General features: G+C 37.1%; 1 protein-coding gene across 3 annotated transcripts in view; it reads left to right on the top strand.

Moving 5' to 3' along the window:
- Positions 1-27,646, top strand: part of RABEP1 (rabaptin, RAB GTPase binding effector protein 1) — a 91,911-nt gene that overhangs the window by 43,254 nt on the left and 21,011 nt on the right. For all 3 annotated transcript variants that reach the window (XM_055404305.2, XM_055404284.2, XM_055404294.2), the window contains 8 exons: positions 1,613-1,816; positions 4,147-4,307; positions 7,411-7,530; positions 11,793-11,928; positions 14,239-14,417; positions 16,685-16,816; positions 21,362-21,829; positions 23,322-23,426. In XM_055404305.2, coding sequence (XP_055260280.1) covers positions 1,613-1,816; positions 4,147-4,307; positions 7,411-7,530; positions 11,793-11,928; positions 14,239-14,417; positions 16,685-16,816; positions 21,362-21,829; positions 23,322-23,426 — 1,505 coding nt within the window. The remainder of the gene's footprint in view (positions 1-1,612; positions 1,817-4,146; positions 4,308-7,410; positions 7,531-11,792; positions 11,929-14,238; positions 14,418-16,684; positions 16,817-21,361; positions 21,830-23,321; positions 23,427-27,646) is intronic.

Raw genomic sequence — 27,646 nt, 5'->3', positions numbered from 1 at the left:
CTTCAGGATACTTTAGATAGTTACTTTCTGCAGCTAATGTTCTTATACCTGCCTCTGGCTAATGTTTCAAAATATTTTAATAGTGGTGACAAAATGATGTGAAACTGATGTTGAGAGAGTACAGATTTCTTAAATGACTTCACTTAAAATTAGTATGACTAGTTTTTTACCTGTTACTTGAACTACCAAATTGTTAGTCAATTCTTATGGTTGTTTGATAATGTTGAATATCTTTACAACATTTAAAAGTTCTATAACTGATTTATCTATTTGATTTTTCCAAGTACTTAGACGTTTATGCAGACAAGTGTTCCCGTTATTCTGGCTTGAGGGCTGTGTGATTCCCTTAAAGTTACACAGCAGGTTAGTGGTAGTCTTGGATCTTAAATTATTTTTCCACTGGTTGAGGTAGTTACTGTGCTCTGTAAAGGCAATTGATGATTTTGCAAAGATGAAAAGTTCTTCTGCATAAATATTTTTTATAACATTTAGATGACAGAAGACATAAAAAAAAGTTGAGACAGACAACAGCAGACTGGGAAAAGTTTTGTAAGATAAAATAAGACTAATATCCAGTATATGTAAAATATTATCCAAAATTAGAAGAAAAATTCATCAGAAATCATGGGTAAAATATATTACCAAAGAGGAAATACATCACTAATAAATATATGAAGAGATGTTCAACCTTTCTGTTAATGAGGAACTATTGATGAAAACTCACCATTTTCTATTCATGATACAGACAAGGACTTTAAAAAAATGAAAAAGTGGTTTGGTGTAAGAAAACACCCACATATACTGTTGTTCATCTTTTTTTGAAGTCAGTTTGGGCAAACAGTTGTGCTATTTAGGCTTAAATCGTGTAGTAGGCACATCAGATCAACTTTATATTTAAGATGTAGTAAATGAAAGTCGATCAGTCATGTCTGACTCTCTATGACTCCATGAACTACATACAGTCCGTGGAATTCTCCAGGCCAGAATACTAGAGTGGGTAGCCCTTGCATTCACCAGCGGATCTTCCCAACCCAAGGATCGAACCCAGGTCTTCTGCACTGCAGGCGGTTTCTTTACTAGCTGAGCCACAAGGGAATTGTAGTAAAGGAGTCCTGAAAAATTTATCCCTACTTTAAAAAAGCCTTAACTTAGTAACTGCCATGTACTCTGGCTTTCATTTCTCTTTTCCACCAGGGAAGTCTGCAACCATCTCTTGAATTGTGTTTCAATAAATTGTTTTACCATTAAAACAACTTTCTGAGGTGGTTATTTTTATTCCAGTTTTGTAGATGTGGAAATTGAGGCCAGAGTTTAAATAAGTTTATTTAGCCAGTAAGTGGAAGAGCCTCAGTTTAGCTCTAAAAGTATGGCTTTAATCACTCTTTGGTTACATAGTTAATAATTAATTGATTTGTGAAACCCAGCATACTTTATATCTTACCTTAATTATTAAAATGATTTCATTTCCTAGTCAACATTTAAAAATGTAATGCTTAATTTCTTCATTGGAATGTTAACATTATAAACTTAATGCTTTATTTCTTTGTTGGAATGTCAGCCTGATAAAGGTGAACTTTTCATTAATGGTAAGTCTTTTACTTTTTTGCCCCAGAGGATCTGAAGAGGCAAAATGCAGTTTTACAAGCTGCACAAGATGATTTGGGACATCTTCGGACACAGTTGTGGGAAGCCCAAGCAGAGATGGAAAACATCAAGGCCATTGCCACGGTGTCTGAGAATACCAAGCAAGAAGCTATAGATGAAGTGAAGAGACAGTGGAGAGAAGAAGTTGCTTCACTTCAGGCTGTTATGAAAGGTAAAGACAAAGACAATTTTATTTTATGATTTTCTAAGATAACTGGTTTTGATGACTCAGAACATTTGCAGAAGGTCTTAAAATATATTCTGAGTTTCATTTGTGGCTTTATGTATTATTGTCTCTAAGATGTACTGTCATATGCAAAATAAAAGGGAAGCCAATGAAATCATAAACAAATATATCATCTGTATCTTTAACAAATTTAATGATGGAGAATTATGATGAGAGTGTTACAAATGAAAACTATAGTTCATTATAAGATTTAAAGCAGGGCTTCAAAACAGATTCTCTTATAGGAAACAGGCCAGTAATGTCAATGAATGCAGCTGTGTGGGCACAGGAAGCGTGCTGAACTAGAGAGACTCCCATGCAAAGAGTAAAGTTACTATTTATAGTTCCATCAAGTCCAGTGTTGCCATATTTTTACGTTTTAAAGAAAAATTTGGATTTTTATGTGAAATTTTCACTTAGTCTGTGAGGTAGAGTGCCCTATGAGTTAGGATAGGCTTTATGAGCTTCTTGCTGGTGACTGCAGATCTAAAGGAAGAGTAGTGGTTTAATCTCTGTCAGCCGTTAGCACCACCTGGGAGGTCCCATACTTAATTACTTCTTGCATTTCTGAAAAAATGATAATGAAATAAGCTGCCTCCTAAATCTTTGGGTTCCTGGAATTAGTTTAGTTAATAATATAAATGTGAAATAGTGGTTACTTTTCCCCCTGTCTTTGCAGTTATGTGTCATTGTTGCCTTAGTACTCTGTATAAGAAGGCAAGTAAGACTAGCACTGTTTCTAAGTGTTTGGCTGTCATCTAGGGGTTACTCTGGACCTCATGTTACAACCCACCATGCAGCTTGCCCAAATAAGAGTTCATTTTCTCACAGGAGAAGTTCGTAGGTAGGTAATCTAGGGGTGGGTACAGTGGTTCCTGATGTCATCAGTGTTCTAGGCTCCTTCAGTTCTTCTCTTTCTTTATCCTTAGCATGTAGTTTTCAACTTCATTTTACTTTGAGGCTGAAAAAAATAACCGCTTTTCCAGTCCACCTCAGTAAAGCAAAAATTTTTTAGAAATCTTCAGCATATTCCCCCTCCTTCCCAGTTAATAGAGGTTTCTGGTTACACATAGCTACCAAGACATCTAGAAATTCTAGATTTTAAATTGGGCTACTGACTTCTGGAACAAATTTGGGGTTTTATTAGTAAGAAAGAAAAAAGAATGGAAATTTATGGACAACCAGCAGTGTTTATCACGTTTTAGGATTGTGTTGAAGATAGTCATTTTATAGAGACTATAGAATTTGTGTCTCACTTTAGAATCTTGGGTTATAGTAAAACATTATGTCCCTTTTCTTATACTTTCATATATGTAGTTATATTGGGGTGACATGTTATGTTTGTCCTGGGAGTCATAGAGTTTTATCTAAGAATGTAGATTTTAGAATTGGTCTTAGGTCTCTATTTCTTTCTAGTTTTGAGACATTGGCCAGAGTAGTTAACCTTTCCTAAGCTTTTTCTCATCTATAAAATAATATGTGACACAGGTTTATTCTGAAGATGAGAGATGATTTAAAGTCCTTATGCTGATTGCAGCCATGAAATTAAAAGACGTTTACTCCTTGGAAGGAAAGTTATAACCAACCTAGATAGTATATTAAAAAGTAGAGGCATTAGTTTGCTGACAAAGGTCCGTCTAGTCAAGGCTATGATTTTTCCAGTGGTCATGTATGGATGTGAGAGTTGGACTGTGAAGAAAGCTGAGCGCCGAAGAATTGATGCTTTTGAACTGTGGTGCTGGAGAAGACTCTTGAGAGTCTCTTGGACTGCAAGGAGATCCAACCAGTCCATTCTAAAGGAGATCAGTCCTGGGTGTTCATTGGAAGGACTGATGCTAAAGCTGAAACTCCAATACTTTGGCCACCTCATGTGACGACTTGACTCACTGGAAAAGTCTCTGATGCTGGGAAGGATTGGGGGCGGGAGGAGAAGGGGATGACAGAGAATGAGATGGCTGGATGGCATCACCGACTTGATGGACATGAGTTTGAGTGAACTCCGGGAGTTGGTGATGGATAGGGAGGCCTGGCGTGCTGCGATTCATGGGGTCGCAGAGTCGGACACAACTGAGCGACTGGACTGAACTGAAAGTCCTTAGGAAAACTTCTATGTGTAGTAAGAACTGGAAATGTTAGTTTAATGTTTTTAGTGAATTAAAAGATTTCCAGAAACTAGGCTTGCTTACATTCTTTATATAACTACTTTTAAAATTTTAGTGTGCCAGCTCGTTTTTTCCAGAATGCTTAGACATGAAATATTTGGTGATGTTTTGTAGAAACAGTTCGTGACTATGAGCACCAGTTCCACCTTAGGCTGGAGCAGGAGCGAACACAGTGGGCACAGTATCGAGAATCTGCAGAGAGGGAAATAGCTGATTTAAGGAGAAGGCTGTCTGAAGGTCAAGAGGAGGAAAATTTAGAAAATGAAATGAAAAAGGTATGGAGGAATGTATTCATCTGTAGAAATATTTGAATCCAAATATGTTTGTGGTAATGCTTTAACTAATATTATTACGGTAATAGAAGTTTTACTGTTTTGTTTTCTGTTAGAGAAATTATTTGGACACAGACCTAAGTAGAGTACTAAATAATTTGACGACCTTCCCCCACATTTATGTATGGCTAACTCTCTCACTTTGCTTCCACCTCATGAGGCCTGTCCTGACCACCCCATTTGACATTGCAACCTGCCCATCTCCCTCCCCCACCTACCACAACTTGCTCAGATTTACTCTGATTTTTCTTTTTCTATTGCACCTATTTCCTTATAATGTACACAGAGTTCTCCTATTTGATATGTTTACTGTCTGCTGCCTTTTTCTCCTCACTAGAATGTGAGCTTCATGAGGGTAGGAGTTTTTGTTTATTGTGTATCCTAAATGCTTAGGGGTAGTGTCTCGCTCATAGGTGCTTAGTAAATATTGCTTGAATGAGTGTTGTTGCTTGGTCTCAACTGAAGCTTGAGAACAGGTGTTAAGTTTTCCTTCTTTCTCAATATACTGTGGTTCCAGTGTGATGTATATACTGTATATTATGCTTGAACATTTTTACTGTAGATGTCTGAAAATAGAGCAACTAAAATAGAAGATGGAATATTTTATCATTGAGAAAATTTAAAAAGCTTTCTGGCCAGTTTGATTATGTAAACTTTTATTTTTCAATTTTTAAAAAATTTTTATTGGTGTATAGTTGATATACAATGTTGTATTAGTTCCAGGTATACAGTAGAGTGAATTAGTTATGCATATTCAGATATACACTTTTTAAATTTAAATTCTTTTCCCATGTAGGCCATTGTAGAAACTTTTGCTTTCTTAATTTATATATATATGTATATTTGAAATCTCATATAAGATAGTAATTAGAATTTGATTTTTTATTTTCAGTTGAATTAGCCATAATCTTCATTCATACAAGGACTACTTTTATGTATTTAGAAGTTTATTTAATTTTTTTTATAATGTAAAAATCATATGAGAACCCAACACCCAGAACAAAAGCCTGAACCTTGAGGAATAGTTATTTGCATTGTCTTATTTCAGGAGAAGATTGTAATTCAGCTTCTTCATGAGGATCTAACAATGTTTTCACGATCACTAGTCAGTCAGTTATCTACCATAGTTAGCCACAGTAGACAGTCTTCAGTTCTTTCAAGTCTTTTGAGATGAATTCATAGTTAATGCTATGATTAGATATTTTATTCTGAGCCACAGTACCATTCACATGAGGATAGTTTTCGTTTTCATTCTTCTAATATATTCTTAAGAGACATCCCTGGTGGCTCAGTGGTAAACAGTCTGCCTGCCAATGTAAGAGATGTGGATTTGATCCCTGGGTCAAAAAAATCCCCTAGAGAAGGAAATGGCAACCCACTCCAGTATTCTTGCCTGGGAAATGCCATGGACAGACGAGCCTAGTGGGCTATATGTCCATGGGGTTGTGAAAGAGTCAGACACGACTTAGCAACTAAACAATAACAACAACAGTATTATTCCTAATCATGATTTCCACAGTCCACTTTTTATTCTTTTTAAAATTTTTTTATTTTTTAAAATAAACTTTATTTTTTAGAACAGTTTTTGATTTATAAAAAAACTGAAAATACTAGAGTTCCCATATCCTTTACTCCCACTTTCCCCTGTTAACATCTTAATATTAGTATGGTACATTTGTCACAGTTAATAAATCTATATTGATTATTTTTAACTAAAGTCCTTTCTTTGTATTCAGATTTCATTAGTTTTTATCCAAGTCCTTTTTTTCCATTTCAAAATCACATCCAGGATACCACATTACATTCAGTCATGACTCTTAGGTTTCTCTTGGCTGTGATAGTGTCTTAGATTTGTTCCTAATGACCTGTCATTTAAAAAAGTCATCTTTAAAAGTTTCTTTTTTTGATATGTGTCACTTGGAATTGTGAGGTCATCTTTGCCTTAATAAATGACTCAATCTGTATTAAATTCTTTGTTGCTTTTCTCTTTTTTTCCCCTGGTGAGTTTTATCAGCAGACCTCTATAACATCCCAAATTAGCCTTGACTGAAGATATTTTAAGCTCACATATGTTTTCCTAACAGGACTTAATTCAAAATAAAATAAATGATGAAATGACTTTGCAAGCACTGGCAAACATAGTATGTCACTCTTTTTTGAGAGATATCAATTGTTTTTTTAATCTTCACTCAAGTTTCTGCATAGGCAATATTTTCCCTATCACAAGCACTTTAGGATAAGCTTGGGTTGGTTTAAATTCAGTGAATAAGATTAATTTTCATTTTCACTAGAAGGGAAAAAGCGAACTTTTTGAGTTGGTCTTTGTTTCTGTATAAATATACTTGTGTGTATAAAGTGAAAATTAAGTTTCTTACCAATTTATTAGTTTATGGATGTTTGCTTTTAATCTGTGTTTTTGAGAATGAAGGATGGTAAACACCATGGCTTTAGGGGTTATTCTTTGAGTTTGTTTCATTTAGATGTCAAAAGTAAAATGATAAATATTCTGTTTAAAAATTTAGGTTGAAGCCCTTTTATAGAAACATAATTTTCTAATATTTTAGGAAATAAATGTTCTATTTTTATGTTAGAAAATTAGTCCTTTCTGTATTTGTAAGAGGTTATGGGTTATTTAATTTCATAACCAGAATTACAAAAATTAAAGTATTTAATATATGTGTTTATATATATGTATACACATCTCAGTTACTCAGCTAGTTAAAAAGTCACATTTGTGGTTGCTCTCACTTTCTGGGACGACCACATTCTGTCTGTGTAATGTATAATCTATCTAAATAAACCTGCTTGCACTTTCCAAAATAAAAAATTCAAGTTTGTCATAGTGAATCCATTTTCCTACTTATTCCTGAATTCTAAATGAAATATTTGATAAAGCTGTGATTATGACTTGGCATTCAAAGTAATGCAGCATTTAAGAGTAAGACATGGTTCAGTTTTGTGAGTGCTCATACCCTGTCTGCTAGACCTATTATTTCTTAGAAAGGTGATAAATTGGTAAGATGTGGCATTTAATTCTTTTTAACAGGCCCAAGAGGATGCTGAAAAACTTCGGTCTGTTGTGATGCCTATGGAGAAAGAAATTGCAGCTTTGAAAGATAAACTGACAGAGGCTGAAGACAAGATTAAAGAGCTGGAGGCCTCAAAGGTTGTGAAAAGTTGTAATCCTTTTGCTTGGAACCAAAGTTCTACCCTTATGCTTTGAGCAAAATTAGAATACCGAGGGAGTAAAAACTGTAATTTAGGCTATGCATTGTCAGAATCTTGCTTTCTTTAAAATGCAAGAAAATGCTTGGAGATGATTTTGCCTTTATGGATATTTAAAATAATGACAATAGTGTTGCTTGTGCTGCTTCATTATGTAGTCAGTGTTTATCTTCCTATCAAAATGAGTATCACTTGTTTTGAAGGAAAATAAGTTGTTCAAAGGTGACTTTGTTTCCTGACAGAATCTATCTTTTAGAAATTACGTAACTGTAGTACAGCTGGATTTGTTGGCTATAAAGACCCAGTAGAAAAAAAATAAGGTTTGTTGCTATGCAGATCCAAATCTCTGACCACAGGTTATTAATTATTTACAATAAAATGTAGTGAAAGTAAAATGTCTGAAAAGGAAAAAAATTAACTCATGGGAAAAGGAATTGTCAAACATTTTAATAATTAATTTAAAAAATAGGAAAGAAAAAATTTAGAGGTAGTAATCAAAAGCACTATATAGGAGTGTAGAAAAAAATGTAGGAGTGTAGAAATGGGTGTGTATCAGTAGTTCTAGTAAGTGTAAGCTGATAATTACCTACTAAAAGAGAGTGGATCTTAAATTTATAATGTAATATAAATTTATATTGCTTGTAAGAGACATACCTAAAATAAAACTACAAGGTAGTATTGAAAAAAAGAGATATTTAAAGCTATGCCTTGTAAATTCTGATCAAAAGAAAGTTGATACAGCGTTCATGAAGCAGGATGAAAAGAAAAAAGAATAGAGATAAAGAGGGATTCTTTCTAATTTATAATCCATCAATAAGGTACGACAGTCATACACTTGAATGCATTTACATAGCTTTGAAATATGTGAACTAAAAAGTGACAATTAAAAGGAGAATTATTCATAATCATAGTGGACGATTTAAACTGTCCTTTAGCAAATGATAGTGCAAACAGAAAAAAAATATTAGTAGGGATATAGGCGTTTTGAGCAACTGGGTTAGTAATTTAGATGTGATAGGCACAGAATCCTGTCCTTAAAGAGGGAGAGACTATTTTATATGGTAGTAGAGCATAATACTTTGGCCACCTCATGAGACGAGTTGACTCACTGGAAAAGACTCTGATGCTGGGAAAGGTTGGGGGCGGGAGGAGAAGGGGACGACGGAGAATGAGATGGCTGGATGCCATCACCGACTCTGTGGACATGAGTTTGAGTGTACTCGGGAGTTGGTGATGGACAGGGAGGCCTGGCGTGCTGTGATTCATGGGGTCGCGGAGAGTTGGACACGACTGAGTGACTGAACTGAACTGAACTGAGAGCATAGTAGTTAAGAGGATAGTGCATGGAATAAAGTATTTTTATTTTTAGGTACATTATACTTTTCATTGTCACAAAGAGTCATTTTATTTTGCAGATTTGTTATGCAAATCCAAATCTCTGACCAGGGGTTATTATTTACAGTAAAATATAGTTAAGGTAAAATGTCTGGAAATGAAAAAAATTAACTCATGGGAAAAGGAATTGTAAAATATTTAGGGTGATTTGATTTTTTACTCAAGAATCTAAAAAAAAGAACAGTAGTACAAACAATATGAATGGAAGGAAGTAATGCAGATAAGAACAGAAATTAGTAAAATAGAAAAGCAAAAGGAAAATTGAGAATGTAAATATAATGGAAAAAAAATGGAAAGACAAGTAAGAAAATGAAAAAACTTGTCAACCTGGTAAGACTAATCAGGAAAAAAAGACAAAAAGACTTAAACCATTAGAAATGAAGCAGGGAAATAACTACAAATCAGTTGAGACTTAAAAATAGTAAATACTATAAACAGTGTCACAGCAATACATTTGAAATGAAGTAAGAAATTGATGAGAAATTTTCTAATAAGAAATAATTAGCCACTATTGTCTCAAGGTATAATAGGAAAGCCGATGTAGTTAATACCTATTAAAGAAAGTGAATTTATAGTCGGAATCTCCTTTTCTCCTGTTTCCTTTCCTCCAAAAGACATTAGACTCAATTAGTTTTGCTGGCAAGTTTTTTCAAACCTCTTGGAAAAAGAATCCTTATATTTTACCAACTGTGTTAGAGAATAGAAAAAGAGGGAAAGCCTCAGCTCATTTTATGAGACTTATATAACTTCATTAGAAACAAACTCACTAAAAAGTATTAACAAAAAATTGTAGATCTATCTCATTTAAGAATACAGAAAATTTTTCAGCAGAGTAACTAAAAAAAAAAAAAAAAGAGCAAAGAAGACATCATGATCAAAAAGGGATCCTCCTGGGGCTTTCCTGGTAGTCTGGTGGTTAAAACTGTGTTCCTAATGCTGGGGGCACAGGTTTGATCCCTGGTCAGGGAACTAATATTCCACATGCCACTTGGTGCAGCGTGTGGCCAGAAAAAAAAGCAGGGGAGATCTTTCCAGTAATTTAGGATGATATATCACCAGAAAACCTATTATTTTTGTGTACCACATAAAGAGATTATAGGAGAAACGTAATATATTCATCTTAGATTTAGAAAGGCATATGATAAATTTAAACACCCTGTAACAATAAATAAAGGGCTGTTTATCAGACCTTCAGCAAACCTCAAACATCATGGTGAATGTTTAGCAACCTTACTGTTAATGACAGGAGCAATATGAGGAAACTCGTCCTCAGTGATTTTGTTCAGACCGCTTATGTGGTCCTAGATGATACAGTGAGACACGGTAAAGAAATGAGGCATAGCAACTGGAAAGAAAGCGGTGAAACTGATTTTTTTTTAATGGAAAAGCAGTAACATATTGGACATACTGAATTTCCTTTACCCTCAACTGAATTACCGCTGCTCCAGGTGATAGGGAAAGTACCTGATGACAAGACAGCCCTTTGTCATGCTTGGTTAATGCGTTTCTGATTGGCTGACAGCCTTCAGCAAAGCGTTAGATGGCAGCTTAAATAATCATTTTAGTCTGTGACCTAATGGTCTAGGAGTGAAGAGTACTGGAAAACAGATCAGCCAGCTATTTCAAGTTGGAGAAATGGGAAGATAAAAGGCATAAATATGAACTTGAAAGTGAAATGAGACATAACTATTTGAAAAAGGTGAAAGTTACATAGCCAAAATTTAGGATGGACAATTTGTAAGGAAAGGTAGAGCAAGTGATTCTTACATGGGGCAAGATTACAATTTATTTTGGTTACTGATATTGTTTCTGATATTAGACTATATTGTTAATACTTGAATATTATAGTTAATTATTTAATAGAAATAAGACACTTAAAAAAATATGTGATTTTTAAAAGTACTCTGCACTTGCCTTCAAGTGTCTGTTTATTATGGTATGAGTTTATTTTTTCCGTCATGACTTCCCCTTTTTTCTTCTCATGAATTTATGCCTATGAAAATGTCTCCTTTTTGTAAATTTAAGGCAACTGGAATTACCTTGCCAGAAATCAAAGAAAAGCAAATTTGCAGGAGTATGACACCATTTTTATATTTAGGAAATATACTGATTAAAAACAACAAAATTAAAAAATAAAACCACGGTAACTTGGGTTCACTCAGTTTGTGATAAAATGAGCACGTGTGTATTGCTCAGGGAGTAGAGATTGGAACCACCTTTGTAAAAGCTAGGTACAAAGATGTTATGTGTAATCTCAATTTCATATTTACTTTGGTGATGATCATGGATAATGCTTACTATTAATTATTGTCAATTATGTTATTTTCCCGGGCTTCCCTGGTAGCTCAGTTGGTGAAGAATCTTCCTGCAATGCAGGAGACCCCTGTTCGATCCCTGGGTCAGGAAGATCTGCTGGAGAAAGGATAGGCTACCCACTCCAATATTCTTGGGCTTCCCTGGTGCCTCAACTGGTAAAGAATCCTCCTACAATGTGGGACACCTGGGTTCGAACCCTGGGTTGGGAAGATCCCCTGGAGAAGGGAACAGCTACCCACTCCAGTGTTCTGGCCTGGAGAACTCCATGGACTGTATAGTCCATGGGGTCGCAAACAGTCAGACACAACTGAGCTGGGAAAATATTATTTTCCTAGTTTTCTATAGTAAGTATGTGTTTGTTTTGTAAACTTGGTGGTAAATTTAAATATATGTAAATATAAATGTAATTTTCTTTCAAGACACCTCCAGAACATTGTGCCTAAGGTAGAAACTTTTGGAAGTTTTAGTTTAATAGAATTGCATCTTTTTCAGGTAAAAGAGCTGAATCATTATCTGGAGGCTGAGAAATCTTGTAGGACTGATCTAGAGATGTATGTAGCTGTTTTGAACACTCAGAAATCCGTTTTACAGGAAGATGCTGAGAAACTTCGGAAAGAATTGCATGAAGGTAAATATATATATATATACACTTTATATTTTTACTCTCAGTCTCTAATAAGAGAACTGTGTAAGTAAAATTGGTATTGTCAGTCCAACATGTTAGTGATTCAGTTTAAGCTTTACAGTTGGTTTGAAAAGGTATTTGGATTGTTGGTGGCTTCTTGTTTCTCCAGGTCCCCAGTAAGAACTCACAGGTCATAAGCTCTGGGCAGACAGGGAATAGGAAATTTCTGTTTAAACTGCTTTGCCCCAGACCTATTTTGATGGAGAGGAATTAGCAAAAGTGAAAATGGGACAGAGAGGGCAGGTGGTGTATTCTGATGTTCTTAACTAACACCCCTGTTTATAAGAGATAATTTTTATTTTGCTAACCTAGTAGCAGAGTGATGCAAAAATTGACTCTGTTTTTTCAGGATAGGAGAAATAGGCTTATCCTTTCCCATTAAAATATACATTTGTCTTTAGTTCTTCTAATGAATCTTATATAACTGAGATTCTTAAACTTTTTGTGTCACAGACTCCTTTGGCAGTCTTGTGAAGACCTCTCAGAATAATGTTTTTAATACATAAAATATATAGAATTATAAAAGACTTATAAAACAGGAAAATATAAATAACTGCAAACTTATGGTATAGTAATAAATGTACTGTTTTATCAGTACATTAAATAACAAGGTCCAGTACCAGGTCTAATAACTACTGTAACTTTGAAGTGTGGTGAGCATAAATAATGAGATATCTGCAACAACTGTAGAATCTATGACTTGTTGGTGACCAATTCATGAGTATTGTTATACTTACTGTGATTTGTTGCCTATATTTTATAATTGAAGGAAATGCTAAATTTCAGTTAAAGGTTAGTGAAAATAAAGATCTAAATTTTTATCTGAATGGATGAAATCTTGTTGCAGCTTATACTAGTAGCATGTTTTAATGTGAAAATTTAGGACTGTGATCGTGGAAAATATATTCTTTCATAAAAAATTCATGGAAATTGGGTATTTTATCCCAAAATAGTGGGGATACTGAAATTATGTAAACTTACAGAATTATTTTATAAGATATTATTACATTAATCCAAAATTTGAGTCTTTGGCTTTCAGAAAATGCTTTTCAAAAGTGCTGCTGCAGTCAAAAAGACACTCAAACTCTGAAAGAGTGTCCAAAAGAAATAGGAATTTCTGTTTAACCTATATGTCCCAACCCCTTCCAGCAATAGTGCAAGACTACCAAACCTTCCTAATATGCCTGGGAAAATGTCTGAGAAGTTTCACTAAAATGAGTAAAGGGATAGAGTAATTTCTACTGAAGCAGTCATACCAAAAAACAGTATTTACATGAAAAGATAGTTAAAAATTAAGCAGCAATTTTGTGTCTTCTGTGTCTGGCTTTTCCGAAGGGTTTTAAATTTTACCTTCTAGAGAGTTAAGTTTTACAGCAGTGTGGAAGGTAGGATAGAGAGGTCCAGACAAGTGGCAGGAAGAGTAATGGAGGGACCCCTGTTGTAATTGTCTGTGTCCTGAATCTAAGGCAGAAGGCAGAAGATGTCTGTCATATTGAACAGGAGGTAGCCTTACTATAGGCCTCTGTCACAGTTGAATGTGTTGGGTGAGGAGAAGTCAGAAGTATGAGTCGTCTTTCAGGTTTCTGGCTTGTATGATTGGGTGGATGGGCTGATAGATGATACCATCTACCCCTTTTTCTGAAGATGGCTGAGCTGATGAATGTTGATAACAGAAGCATTTACAAAGATTCGACTTATCCTGAGAGGTCAAACTAAATGGGCCCAAGAAGGCTTCCTGGATAACAAGTTTATTCAGAATGTATTAAATTAGGAGTAGTGACTGTGCATTTGTCTGTAAGAGCAATGTTTCCCAAAATGTATTCCCCAGAACATTTATTATGTGAGTGGCATTGTGGAAAGGACTTTTTGGTAAAATAAATTTGGGAGGTATTATATTATGTATCACCTTATAAGGGAACGTAGATATACCTAAGACCTTGAGTTCAAAGTCCTTCAATAAAGAAATTTTCATTAAGAAAAAAAAAAGTTTTTAACCCAAAGTTTCTGAAACTTACTGAGCACAGAAATCTTTTTTCACATGTTCCTCTTCCTAGGAACACACTCTGAGAGACTCTGCTTAGAGGGGTGGTGTGGGGACAGCTGCCTTGATCTACGGCAGTTTGCCCTGGGTTCTTTTCAGAGACAGAATCCCAGACTGGAAGACATTTGGCCAGACCTCGCTTGGTAGGCCCATGTTAAAGAAATTGCCTACCATTAAAAATCAGTGTTTTTGATTGGGGGATTCCTAAACAGTTTGCCATCTCTTGGAGCAAGAGCGACAACAACACAACCAGTTGAAACACACATGGCAGAAGGCCAATGACCAGTTCCTGGAGTCTCAACGTTTGCTGATGAGGGATATGCAGCGAATGGAAATTGTGCTAACTTCTGAACAGCTCCGACAAGTTGAAGAACTGAAGAAGAAAGATCAGGTGAATAGTGGTTTTGTAGGACTTGTTTGCTTTGTCAATAAACCAGCCCACCCCAACATGTGATTGTATGTTACTTTATGTATATTACAAATTGATTTAAGCCTGAAACAAGGTTGATGTATGCCATTTCAGAAAACATTATAGATGTATTTGAGGAATTTTGTTTTTCAACTTTAGAAATGGCCTCGTCTGGGTGGGTGGGAAGGAGTGATTTAGAAATGACCCTCTTCAGTCTGTGGGTGCAGTAGTGCATATTTCTGAGAAAATCTTTCTCTACAGTTCTGTCTGCTTCTCAGACAGAAGTCTGGGAAGTCTAAATCCTCAAATTGAGGATTTAGGTTCTAAAGTACAGATCTAACTGTGTTAATCCAGGCCATGTCCTCCACTCCAGTACTCTTGCCTGGAAAATCCCATGGATGGAGGAGCCTGGTATACAGTCCATGGGGTTGCTAAGAGTCAGACACGACTGAGCGACTTCACTTTTACTTTTCACTTTCATGCATTGGAGAGGGAAATGGCAACCCACTCCAGTATTCTTGCCTGGAGAATCCCAGGGACAGAGGAGCCTGGTGGGCTGCCGTCTATGGGATCACACAGAGTCAGACACGACTGAAGCGACTTAGCAGCAGCAGCAGCAGGCCATGTCTTTCTGTGACATTGCTCTAAAAGTCTTATTAGAAGGTAATGGGTGGGGATGGAGAGGCTGAGTGGTATGAAAAGAGTGTCTCGAGTTCTACATACCCAGCATCCTGTTTTCTCATCTTAAAAAATTATTTAAATTACATGAGTAATACATAAATACATTCTCATGTTAAAATACTTTGTTTTAAATACAAAATGAGAAAATAAAGTGATAAAATTAAACTTTCCCTTGATATCTCACACACCTCCCTTCCCAGAAATAGCTACTTTTTTAATCAGGAATAATCCATTTGGAAGGTAGTATTCAAGACCATTTCTTTGTGTTTATAAGTGTATGTTTAGGTTTGTTTGTTTTTTCCCCATACAGCTGGAATCATGGTATAAGTATTTATTCTGTAGCTTATTTTTCTCATAAGTGTCATCTTGGATATATTTTTCAGAGGTCTGTCTTATTCTTGTTAACTGGTAGCATGGCTGTACTTGTAATTGATTTAATCCTTCTCTTTGTAGTGGGCATCTAGATGGTTTCTTTCTTTTGGTCATTTCAAATAGTTTTACAGCTAATATACTATGTGTATATATGTTGTGTATACAAATACTTCTTTAGGATAGTTTTCTTAGGAAAATACTTTCTTAGGGTAGCTGTTTAGAAGTTTTCTAGGTATTGTAACAAATATTTTAAGTTACCTGGTATAGTTTAGGTTGGATTTTGTTTTTCAGAAGTTTCTTTTTAAATTTCTTTTTTATCTCTTGTCTGACTCATTCACCTTGTATGTAGACACAGTCAACTTGAGGATTTAGATTCTAAAGTACAGATCTAATCATGCTCTTTCTGCTTCCCATTAGAACAGTCTAAACTCCAGAACTGGTCATTTAAGGCCTGTGTGCCAGCATTGTACCAAGGCTTTATATGTAAACATTTATTCATGTGGTTTTCAAAACACAAGAAAACTTTCCACATGAGACAAGGACTAATGGCGTATCTGAGGGTTGACCAGTCTCTGGTTCTAGAGTCTAAGCACTTCATCATCATCCGTTTCTCCATGTACCTTGCTACTCATATGCCTGCTTTTCCATGCCTCTGCCTCTTTTAGGTACTTTTTTCCCTGGAACCCTTGCTTGTCTCAAAATTGGCAGACTCATCTTACCAATTCTTCAAGATCCAGCTGAAGTGTTACTCTCTTTGGGCCCCCTTTCTGGCTGCCTTAGATGAAATCTTTATTTTGTTCTTTTGTAGAACCTTGTGCATACTTGAATAGTAGTCTAATTGTGTGTTTGTCCCTCACCACTGGAGTATTTGGGTGGGGGGCATTGAGGGTATTTTTCATCTTTGTTTAGTGAATTATTGTTATCTACTTTAATAATTCATTTGTATTTCATATTAATTTGTACACGTTTCAAATGGATGTGTAATGCCATAACTTTTTCTTGTTTGTTTTCCATAATAACCTGAGGGAACATTCTGTGTTAATTTTCTTTCTTGGATCACTTGAAAAAGAGGAGGTGATTTACTTTCTTTTGATTGGCTTTTCACATAGTGTACTTTTATATTTGTTTTGAGTGGTTCAAGAACCATTCAGTATACATTACTTGAGTAATATATATTTTTTCTTCATAACTTTCAGGAGGAAGATGAACAGCAAAGACTTAGTAAGAGAAAAGATCACAAAAAAACAGATGTTGAGGAGGAAGTAAAAATACCAGTAGTGTGTGCTTTAACTCATGAAGAATCTTCAGCTCAGTTATCAAATGAGGAGGTACAGTGACTCTATAATTAAAATCATCATATACACAGTATTTCCATTTTCAATTTCTCATACATCAGTCAGTTACATTGTTCATATGGGAAGTGTGTATACTACTAGGTGAAAATTAGATAAAATGACTTTTATCTTCAGTTATTTTTACAGTATTATGCGTGTGTGTGTGTGTGTGTGTGTGTTAGTATTATAGGTAGTTCTGTTTGAAACGTGCAGGTTCTCTCATGGTCTGTGAAGCAGTTAGATGTTCTTTTTTCTAGTGGTTCCAAAATTAAAATATTAGAAGAAAATTTAAATAATATCTGCAAAATATTTTCTGATATGAATAAATATTTCTGATACTTTGAGCTTTTGTTTAAAGGAAAAGAAATTATTTAAAGTGTTGAAACACTTAATTCTTTGTGGCATGTATTTGAGCGTTAACAAGTATTAAGTATTAAGCCCTGAGAACAGTGGCTGGGTTTGGAAGACAGTGATGGGGTAGGGTAGGACATTTCCGGTGTTGGGAATGGGTCCAGTAGAGAGACCTGGAGGTGGAAAGTGTAAGGCGGTGTTCCTATGGCCTCATCACCTCTCACCCACATGTGGCAAGTGCCTGCTCATTACATTTCCTGTTTTTAGCCTGTCCCACTCCACTGTACCCTCAGCATTACTATCAGATTGATTTTGCTTAAGAGCTACTCCTCTATTCAGAACCACCACTCAGTCACATTACTTACAGAAGTAAGTACAAGGTCCTTACTCAGATAGTCAAGACTCTTCGTAATATGCACTCTGTTTTAACCACATTGGTTATCTTGTTGTGCTGTACTCTCCACCTTACATGTTGGTTCCTTCACCTGGAATGTTTACCTCCCTCTGCCTTTCTGAGTTCTGGAATCCTTCTATTCATCCTTCAGGACTCCAGCTAAATACCTCCTTTCAGGAAAGGAAATGCTTCTGTTAATTGACTTTAGGGTAAAAAACTAAGGTCCCCAGCTTGCCAAAAAAGAGCCTTACTTACCATGCTCTCTGCTTCATCACAGCAGAGCTTTCTACTAGCTGTCCATGCTCATGTGCATTGTCTGTACTGTCTAGAGTTTCATACTCATTCCCCCACCTCCTTTCCCTGCCTGGTGAACCAGTTTCAGTTAAATTGGATATGGATCTTGTCTCACTTTCAAAGGTATCATGTTTGTGTTTAGTTTGCAGGTTTATGCTGAACCATGTATAGTCTACTTCCTGGTGGCCCATATTTCCATGTTTATGGATTATTTGACATTGAAAAAATGTGCTTTAAAAAAATCCTAGAGGACACTGAAAAGTATGATGTAATTGTTTTTGTACATTCTCTGTGTTGGCTCATACACTGGGAACCTTGACCTGATTTTGCTTTGTGCTTTTTTAAATAGTTAGACTTCCAAGAGAATGTCTCAGTTTTTGGGTACTGCCAAATATTATGTGGTTTCTGCATCATGCAGTCCTGTGTCCAGGAATGTTTGGGAACGTTTCATACTTTTGAAAAATATTTTAGCAGGAAAACAGGAAAGGGAAATTTGTTATGATTTACAGTGAAGCAATTAAAAAGTTTTTTAATTCCATCTTAACAGATTTATACTAAATGTTGTTTAGAACATTATTTTCTAACATAGAAATCTCTTATAGACTTTCAGATCTGATGTTTTGCAGTTTGAATGTTGAATGTATACTTGCTTTGTATTGAGAGTCAGTGACAGTTAACCTTAGCCTGTTGATTTAAAGTTAATATGGACTGCTTTGGAGACTTAATTAGATAATAATGTATTGCTAAAGACACTTAGAATGCATAGGACCCATATCGTCTTTGATCTAATGCTTAGAATGTGCTTTTATCACTACAAAAGTAGTATATACTCATTATGGACAATTTGGAAAGTAGAGAAAGTCACACCAAATAAAAATAACTGATGATTCTACTACTCAGAGATACCGCTGCTAACATTTTGGTATGTACCTCTCCATTCTCTCTTTTTCCATTTCCAAAGGTAACATATATGTGTTTATTTGTCCTTTTTAAACATAATACAGATTGTAACTACATAATGTTTTATGTACATTTCCCACTTAAATCTATTTATAAAGGTTTTGGTACATCAGTAAATGTTTTCCTTGGAAATGTTATTTAATTACTAACAGTATTTCAGCATGTAAGTATACTGTAATTCCTTAATCTCCTACAGATTGGTTTGTGCCCAGCTTTTAATTTATAAAGGTAACCGAGTGATGTAGAGAGATAAATACCACTGAACAAAAATTTTAACGTTACAGCTGCCTAGACATGAGCGTCATGGCACGCCATGCAGAGCCACACGGTGGAAGCCCCATCAGAGCTGGTCATGAAGCAAGAACAGTAGCAGGGGGAAAGCATGGACCACAGCCATTACTGGGATTTTCGAGGGAAAAGCAGGGCAGGGTAGATTGCATAGGACTGGCTAGTTGTTATAACTCCAGTGGGCTTTGGGGCACAGAATCTGTCTTCAGTTTTCTGGTACATGGCCCTGGGTTGATTTAGGGCAGGGGAAATACTGGCTTGGTGGGTAAGAGTGAGATAAAGGAGTTGGTTAGGGGTGTTGACTTGGGATTGGTTGATTTGGATGTGAAAGACATAGTGATAAGCAAGTTGTTTATTATTTCTGGGAGTTAGCTAAATTGGAAGAGGCAGTCACTCCTCAGCCAGCAGGGCCTTCAAAAGGTCAAAAACATCATAAAATATAGAAAATAAACACAAGTTGTTCATTTTTCACTAGTAAAAAAATATTTCATTATTACGAATAATGCCATAATGCTATTATATATAATTCTTTGTTGTATAAAAATCATAGGTTTATCTGATTACTTCCTTAATGTTAGTTCTTGGGAAAAGAACTGCTGAATTTAAGAGCATAAACAAACATATTGTTGAATCACAGTTTACACTCCCCTACAAGTCCATGTTCCTTGTAAGTAAGTACTGCTGTGAGCACCCTGGTCTGTGCTTCTTAAAAGGCCGTCACAGCTTTTTGCCCCATCCCTTTCCCTCTTCAGAGTCACAGTAGCATTGTGTATGATAATGTTAGTTGTCAGGTCTTATATAAGCTGGCAGAATGCATTCTCATCCCAGTTTCTATGAGGCTGCTTATCTGGGACCTTTGCCATAGCTTGCTCAGTATATGCTAGATTTTTGTTCCTTGGCCATCTGAATTTCACAGATTAAAAAACCTTAAAAAAAAAAAAAAACTTTAGAAAGAGCTGGAGGAATTAACGTAAAAGTTGTCAACTTTGTATTATGCCAAGTAAGGATATTTTTAAAACATTAAAAGAAATCTGTATTTTAGTCTTTTGTAGTTCATAAAAGGAAAGACATTAACAGCAAAAAGTAGAAAGGATATTATCTTAAAAGCCAGTTATTTAAATTGAATAAATTTAATTTTTAGAAAAACTTGCTACATTTTCCTTGTTTTCTAATTTTCCTACTAACTGTGCTAGAATGGTACTGCTGTGCTTTTTGACTTTGGGAGTGTGCTGCACCACATTAAAAAAATTGAAATGGAATTCACACAAAAATAAACCATTTAAAATGTGCAATTCCATGACCTTTAGTATATTCATAGTGTAGTGCAGCCATCACCTGTCTCGTTTCAGAACATTTTCATTGCCCCCATAAGAGTCCCCCATATATCATTACGGAGTCACTCCCTACTTTATTTTCTCTTTAGCCTCTGGCAGCCACTAATTTGTTTTTGGTCTCTGGATTTGCCTATTCTGGATATTTTACATGGATGAAATCATACAGTGTGTGACCGTTTGTGTCTGGCTTCTTTCACTTGATTAACGCCTTATTTAATGTGCTGATTACATCTTGTTTGAAACTTGGTTTCCAGCATACAACATTCTCCTCATTTCCTTTCTACTCTGGCTACTCCTTCCTCTGTCCATCCCCCAAATGGACAAAAGTGATGTTTCTCAGGGCCTTACCTTTGGTTTTCTTCTCATCCTGCAGACTCATCCAAGGTGTTCTGATTTGCTGTCATAATTATTACTATATGGTGGTTACTTCCAAATCTCTATCTAAAAATTTCTTTATCCCTCTGCTGGGTGGACATCTCCACTTGGATATACAGCAGGACCCCATGTTCAATATATCCAACACCTAATTTCAGGAGACCTTCCTGATTTCCTGTGTCTGGGCTGAATTCCTCTCCTTGAGCTTCCAGAGCATTCAGTACATAGCTGAAACCTGTCATCATTTTATCAAGTATGATATTCTAATAGCCTGTTTACTTGGTTCACGTGTTTTATTTTTTTCATGAAACTGTGAGCATCTTGCGGTCAGAGATTGCTCACAGTTGTATCCTGAGAGCTTGTATCCTTAGGGCCCAGCATATAGAAGACAGTCAGTAAATGTTTGCTCAGTGAATATACAGAGGCAGCATACTAAAGACTGTCATGTGTAACATGTGGCAAAATACTGTATAAAATGTGGTAGTTTTTCTCTTTGAAAATAACAGGAATTGTCTAACTTGGCAATATATTTTCCCATTTCAGGAACATTTAGATAGCACCCATGGTTCAGTCCATTCTCTGGATGCAGACTTACTGTTGCCATCCGGGGACCCTTTCAGTAAACCAGACAATGATGTGTTTAAAGATGGACTCAGGAGAGCACAGTCTACAGATAGCCTGGGAACTTCAGGCTCGCTGCAATCCAAAGCTTTAGGCTATAACTACAAAGCAAAATCTGCTGGGAACCTGGACGAATCAGATTTTGGACCGTTGGTAGGAGCAGATTCGGTGACTGAGAACTTTGATACCGCCTCCCTCGGGTCACTGCAAATGCCAAGTGGGTTTATGTTAACCAAAGATCAGGAGAGAGCAATCAAGGCGATGACACCGGAACAAGAGGAGACGGCATCCCTCCTGTCGAGTGTCACACAGGGCATGGAAAGTGCTTATGTGTCCCCCAGTGGCTACCGCCTAGTCAGTGAGACAGAATGGAATCTCTTACAGAAAGAGGTGAGCTCTCCTCCTGGCTTTGCCTCTTGCTTGCTCTGAGGGATCCTGGGTAGCTCTGAATTTATTGTTCATTTAAGAGATAGTCCCTGGAGCCAGTGCTCACACTTGTTGCCAGAAAATAGGTGTTAATCCATGTTGTCTGACCCTTACATTTTCTGCTTTGGCTGTTCCAGGTGGTTATGACAGAGAAGGGAACTTACTAGCTGATTGTGTTGAGTGTAAACATCACCTGACGTTACACATCTTCAGTTGGAGTGATCTGCCTGAATAGCATAGCTAAGTTTGCGTAGCCTGAATTTGTTTTGCTTTGCAGTTTTGCATAATCTCAGTGTATTCTAGGATTCATACTTTCATGTTTCTTTGAGGTCTGAAGTACAGATGCTTTTCAGTAGTTGATGCTGATAGTAAGTTTAAGGTGGGGTTGGAAAATATGGGAGAGAAGAGAAGGCAACCTTTAATGAGGTTGATTTTCCTGCTAATAGTATTTGCAAACTAAGAAGTAAGATTAGGAGATAAAAGCTTAAATATGTAGTTGCATAGTGCTTTACAGATTACAAGCCCTTTCATATACCTCTTCTTTTTGACCTTCTTGATAATAATGAGACAATCAGGGTATGATTTTCTCCAACTTTAGAGATAAGGAAACTGGCTCAGAAAGGTCAAGTGAGTTGCTCAAATTTCCCATTTGACTTAGAGGCAAAACCTGGATTGAGATTCACGTTTTATGAAATCCAGTGGTTTCTTTTACTCAGGGCCACTTTTCTTTAAAGAAACTTGGTTAGCAAGTGGAACAGATTATTAAGGCTGAAAGAAACTATTCTCCTTTGGCTTATGCAGAACATGTGAAAAGGTGCTACTTAGTTGTTTCCTACCTGCTTTGTGCTTGGAGCTGGTGAAATGGTTAATTGGCACTCCAAGCTCCCATCTCCTCTTATTGGCTGCTGCTGCTGCTGCTGCTAAATCGCTTCAGTCGTGTCCGACTCTGTGTGACCCCATAGACGGAAGCCTACAAGGCTCCCCAGTCCCTGGGATTCTCCAGGCAAGAACACTGGAGTGGGTTGCCATTTCCTTCTCCAGTGTGTGAAAGTGAAAAGTGAAAGTGAAGTCGCTCAGTCGTGTCCGACCCTTAGCGACCCCACGGACTGCAGCCTACCAGGCTCCTCCATCCATGGGATTTTCATTGATTTAAATTGTGTGTGCCACAGTATAGTACCTTTTACTTTCCTTGTGTTTTCCCCAAATGTGGTAGTTTGGGGTCCTGAGCCTCTTGGTGATAAAGTTGTATCCCTTGTTTTCCTATCATACTTGTATGGGACTTAAGATTTTTTAGAATTCAACTCTATATTATAACTTCTTGCCATAAGTCCCTGAATAAATTGTTTACTCCATTTTCTACTTCGAGTAGCATAGGAAAGACTACCAGTATTCCTCATGTATGTTTTATGGACTTATTTTGTTCTCTCTGATAAGAGATAATTTTGGTGTCCTTCAGATACACAATGCTGGAAATAAACTTGGTAGACGCTGTGATATGTGTTCCAATTATGAAAAACAATTACAAGGAATTCAGACTCAGGAGGCTGAAACAAGAGACCAGGTGAGTTTCTTTTGGGGTGTGCAAAACTGGTAAGCTGTTGTTTTCATTGGAGGTACTGAATTAATTTCTTTCACCCCTTGCAATTTGCTTTATGAAGTTTATCCATCTTGTGAAGTCTGAAATAGTCTGGTACATGTGATGTCAGTTACATTTCCAGTGGAAAGACCTGACAGAATTTTTGCTTTTGTGTGTCTTTGCATGGCTACCTTGCCCAGTACCACACTGGTCAGCTCAGCTGGCATACCTCCTCTCTAATCTGTTCCTTCTGCTCAAGGCCTAGACAGGTTATTGTCATGAATGTATACACATGGAAAGTGCTTTATGATATGGAGGGTTAGGGAGATAAGGGGTTGACTATTGCTTATTGGATAAAAACTTAATTGAATATTACATTAACTAGTATTTGGACTCTTTGGTGCTTATTGCCTACATCTTGTCATAAATTTGTTGAAGTAAGGGTAGTTTATGGGGTCACCGAAATTTAGATTTGGTAGATCAGACATGCTAAGATTGACAAGACCTTTCCAAATACAGTGCAAAAATAAGACTGGGAGCTGGCTATGGTTCAGATCATGAACTCCTTATTGTCAAATTCAGACTTAGTTGGAGAAAGTAGGGAAAACCACTAGACCATTCAGATATGACCTAAATCAAATCCCTAATGATTATACAGTGGAAGTGACAAATAGATTCTAGGGATTAGATCTGATAGACTGCCTGGAGAACTATAGATGGAGTTATATGACATTGTATAGGAGGCAGTGATCAAGACCATCCCCAAGAAAAAGAAATGCAAAAAGGCAAAATAGTTGTCTGAAGAGGCCTTAAAAATAGCTGAGAAAAGAAGAGAAGTGAAAGGCAAAGGAGAAAAGGAAAGATATACCCATTTGAATGCAGAGTTCCAAAGAATAACGAGGAGAGATAAGAAAGCCTTCCTCAGCTTTCAGTGCAAAGAAATAGAGGAAAACAACAGAATGGGAGAGACTAGAGATCTCTTCAAGAAAATTAGAGATACCGAGGGAGCATTTCATGCAAAGATGGGCACAATAAAGGACAGAAATGGTATGGACCTAAGAGAAGCAGAAGATGTTAAGAAGATGTGGCAAGAATACACAGGAGAACTATACAGAAAAGATCATGACCCAGATAACGACGATGGTGTGATCACTGACCTAGAGCCAGACATCCTGGAATGTGAAGTCAAGTGGGCCTTAGGAAGCATCACTATGAACAAAGCTAGTGGAGGTGATGAAATTCCAGTTGAGCTATTTCAAATCCTGAAAGATGATGCTATGAAAGTGCTGCACTCAATATGCCAGCAAATCTGGAAAACTCAGCAGTGGCCACAGGACTGGAAAAGGTCAGTTTTCATTCCAATCCAAAGAAGGGCAATGCCAAAGAATGTTCAAACTACTGCACAATTGGCACTCACTCACATGCCAGCAGAGTAATGCTCAAAATTCTCCAAGCCAGGCTTCAACAGTATGTGAACCGTGAACTTCCAGATGTTCAAGCTGGATTTAGAAAAGGCAAAGGAACCAGAGATCCAATTGCCAACATCTGCTGGATCATGGAAAAAGCAAGAGAGTTCCAGAAAAACATCTGCTTTATTGACTACGCTAAAGCCTTTGACTGTGGATCACAATAAACTGGAAAATTCTGAAAGAGATGGGAATACCAGATCACCTGACCTGCCTCCTGAGAAATCTTTGTGTAGGTCAAGAAGCGACAGTTAGAACTGGACATAAAACTACAAACTGGTTCCAAATCGGGAAAGGAGTAAGTCAAGGCTGTATATTGTCACTCTTCTTATATAACTTATATGCAGAGTACATCATGCGAAATGCTGGGCTGGATGAAACACAAGCTGGAATCAAGATTGCTGGGAGAAATATCAGTAACCTCAGATATGCAGATGACACCACCCTCATGGCAGAGAGCGAAGAACTAAAGGGCCTCTTGATGAAAGTGAAAGAGGGGAGTGAAAAAGTTGGCTTAAAACTCAGCATTCAGAAAACAGATCATGGCATGCAGTCCCATCAGTTCATGGCAAACAGAGGGGGGAACAGTGGAAACAGTGACAAACTTTATTTTTTAGGCTCCAAAATCACTGCGGATGGTGACTGCAGCCATGAAATTAAAAGATGCTTGCTCCTTGGAAGAAAAGCTATGACCAACCTAGACAGCACATTAAAAAGCAGAGACATTACTTTACCAACAAAGGTCGATCTAGTCAAAGCTCTGGTTTTTCCAGTAGTCATGTATGGATATGAGAGTTGGACTATAAAGAAAGCTGAGTGTAGAAGAATTGATGCTTTTGAACTGTGGTGTTGGAGAAGACTCTTAAGAGCCCCTTGGACTGCAAGGATATCTGACCAGTTCATCCTAAAGGAAATCAGTCCTGAATATTCATTGAAAGGACTGATGCTGAAGCTGAAACTCCAGTACTTTGGCCACCTGATGTGAAGAACCAACTCATTGGAAAAGACCCTGATGCTGGGAAGGATTGAAGGCTGGAGGAGAAGGGGACGACAGAGGATGAGGTGGCTGGATGGCATTACTGACTTGATGGACATGAGTTTGAGTAGGCTCTGGGAGTTGATGATGGACAGGGAAGCCTGGCATGCAGCAGTCCATGGGGTCGCAGAGTCAGACACAACTGAGCAACTAAACTAAACTTTCAAATACAGTGCCTAATAGTGGGTTCCTTGATAACATTTAGGAAATAATATAGAATTTCATGAGAGTAGACTTGTGAAGTTATATACAAGGGAAAAATAACTTTTTTCTTATATTTCCAAATTGTTCTTTGGTTGTTATGGAAGTACTATCCTTGATTTTAAGCTTAAGCTGATTAGAATGATGGCTTAATATTTTCAAATGCCTTTGGCATCAATTGCCTCCATATGTGTGTTTGTTTGTTTGTTTTTTTTTTAAGATGGCTCAAAGGTAAATTTCTAAAGCTGTTTGTGAAGCTAATATAGCAATAGATGGCCTCTGGTCGTTTGGTACAGGAATGGGTCATCTTGGGTTCCATAGTCATGTCAGACATTTTGCTCTTGCTTCAACTGTGCAGGCACTTTGCTGGGTTCTGAGTGTTCAGATACAGACAGAACACAGTACTGCCCATGGGGAGTTTTTAGTGTTTCAACCCAAGCCATCCGTTCAGTGTGGGTTGTTCTTGTACAAATAGAACTAGATGAGGAGCAGAGACATCTAACTTAACTATGGGCTGTTAACTAGGGAAGGTTAGGGTTAGGGTTCAGCTAGGCTATGGTTTTTCCCGTGGTCATGTATGGATGTGAGAGTTGGACTGTGAAGAAAGCTGATCGCTGCAGAATTGATGCTTTTGAACTGTGGTGTTGGAGAAGACTCTTGAGAGTCCCTTGTACTGCAAGGAGATCCAACCAGTCCATTCTAAAGGAGATCAATCCTGGGTGTTCATTGGAAGGACTGATGCTAAAGCTGAAACTGCAGTACTTTGGCCACCTCATGAGACGAGTTGACTCACTGGAAAAGACTCTGATGCTAGGAAAGGTTGGGGGCTGGAGGAGAAGGGGACGACAGAGAATGAGATGGCTGGATGGCATCGCCGACTCTGTGGACATGAGTTTGAGTGAACTCCGGGAGTTGGTGATGGACAGGGAGGCCTGGCGTGCTGTGATTCATGGGGTCGCGGAGAGTCGGACACGACTGAGCGACTGAACTGAACTGAACTGAAGTTTGTTTTAGAGCTAGTGGGGAAAGGGTGTTCAAGGAGAGGAAAAATGTACAAAGGAACAGTCTTGAAGGAAAACTGTGTGTTCCAGGGAGTATGAATAGTTCATGTGGCTAAGCATAGGGCATGTGAGGGTCTGGGGATAGAAAAGAGAGAGAGTGGGGGAAAATGGTGGGAAAGGAAGCTCCAAAGGGAAGGCCATGATGAGATCACTGAGGGGAGCAGCGTTGTGATGACTGAAGGGGTTTAAATTTTATCTTGAAGACTTTGGGAGGCATTTAAGGATTTTAAGTAGGGACATAATGTGATTTGACTTTCATTTTAGAAATATTTATTGTGTTAGTGTGGATTGTAGATTGGAGGCCTAAGATAGATTAGAGTCAGGGAGGCCAGGGCGCTAGTCTAGAAGACATAGGAGAGGAAAAGCGTATATTTTCAAATGGATATGAAAAACATATTGTTAACTGTAAAGCACAATATAGTTGTTGAACAAGGTAATTCA

The sequence above is a fragment of the Moschus berezovskii genome, chromosome 20 (assembly GCF_049115385.1).
Source record: "Moschus berezovskii isolate FMDL1 chromosome 20, NW_MosBer_1.0, whole genome shotgun sequence".
Classification (NCBI taxonomy): domain Eukaryota; kingdom Metazoa; phylum Chordata; class Mammalia; order Artiodactyla; family Moschidae; genus Moschus; species Moschus berezovskii.
The sequence above is the reverse complement of the archived record's forward strand: the minus strand, read 5'-3'. Positions and strand labels throughout refer to the sequence as shown.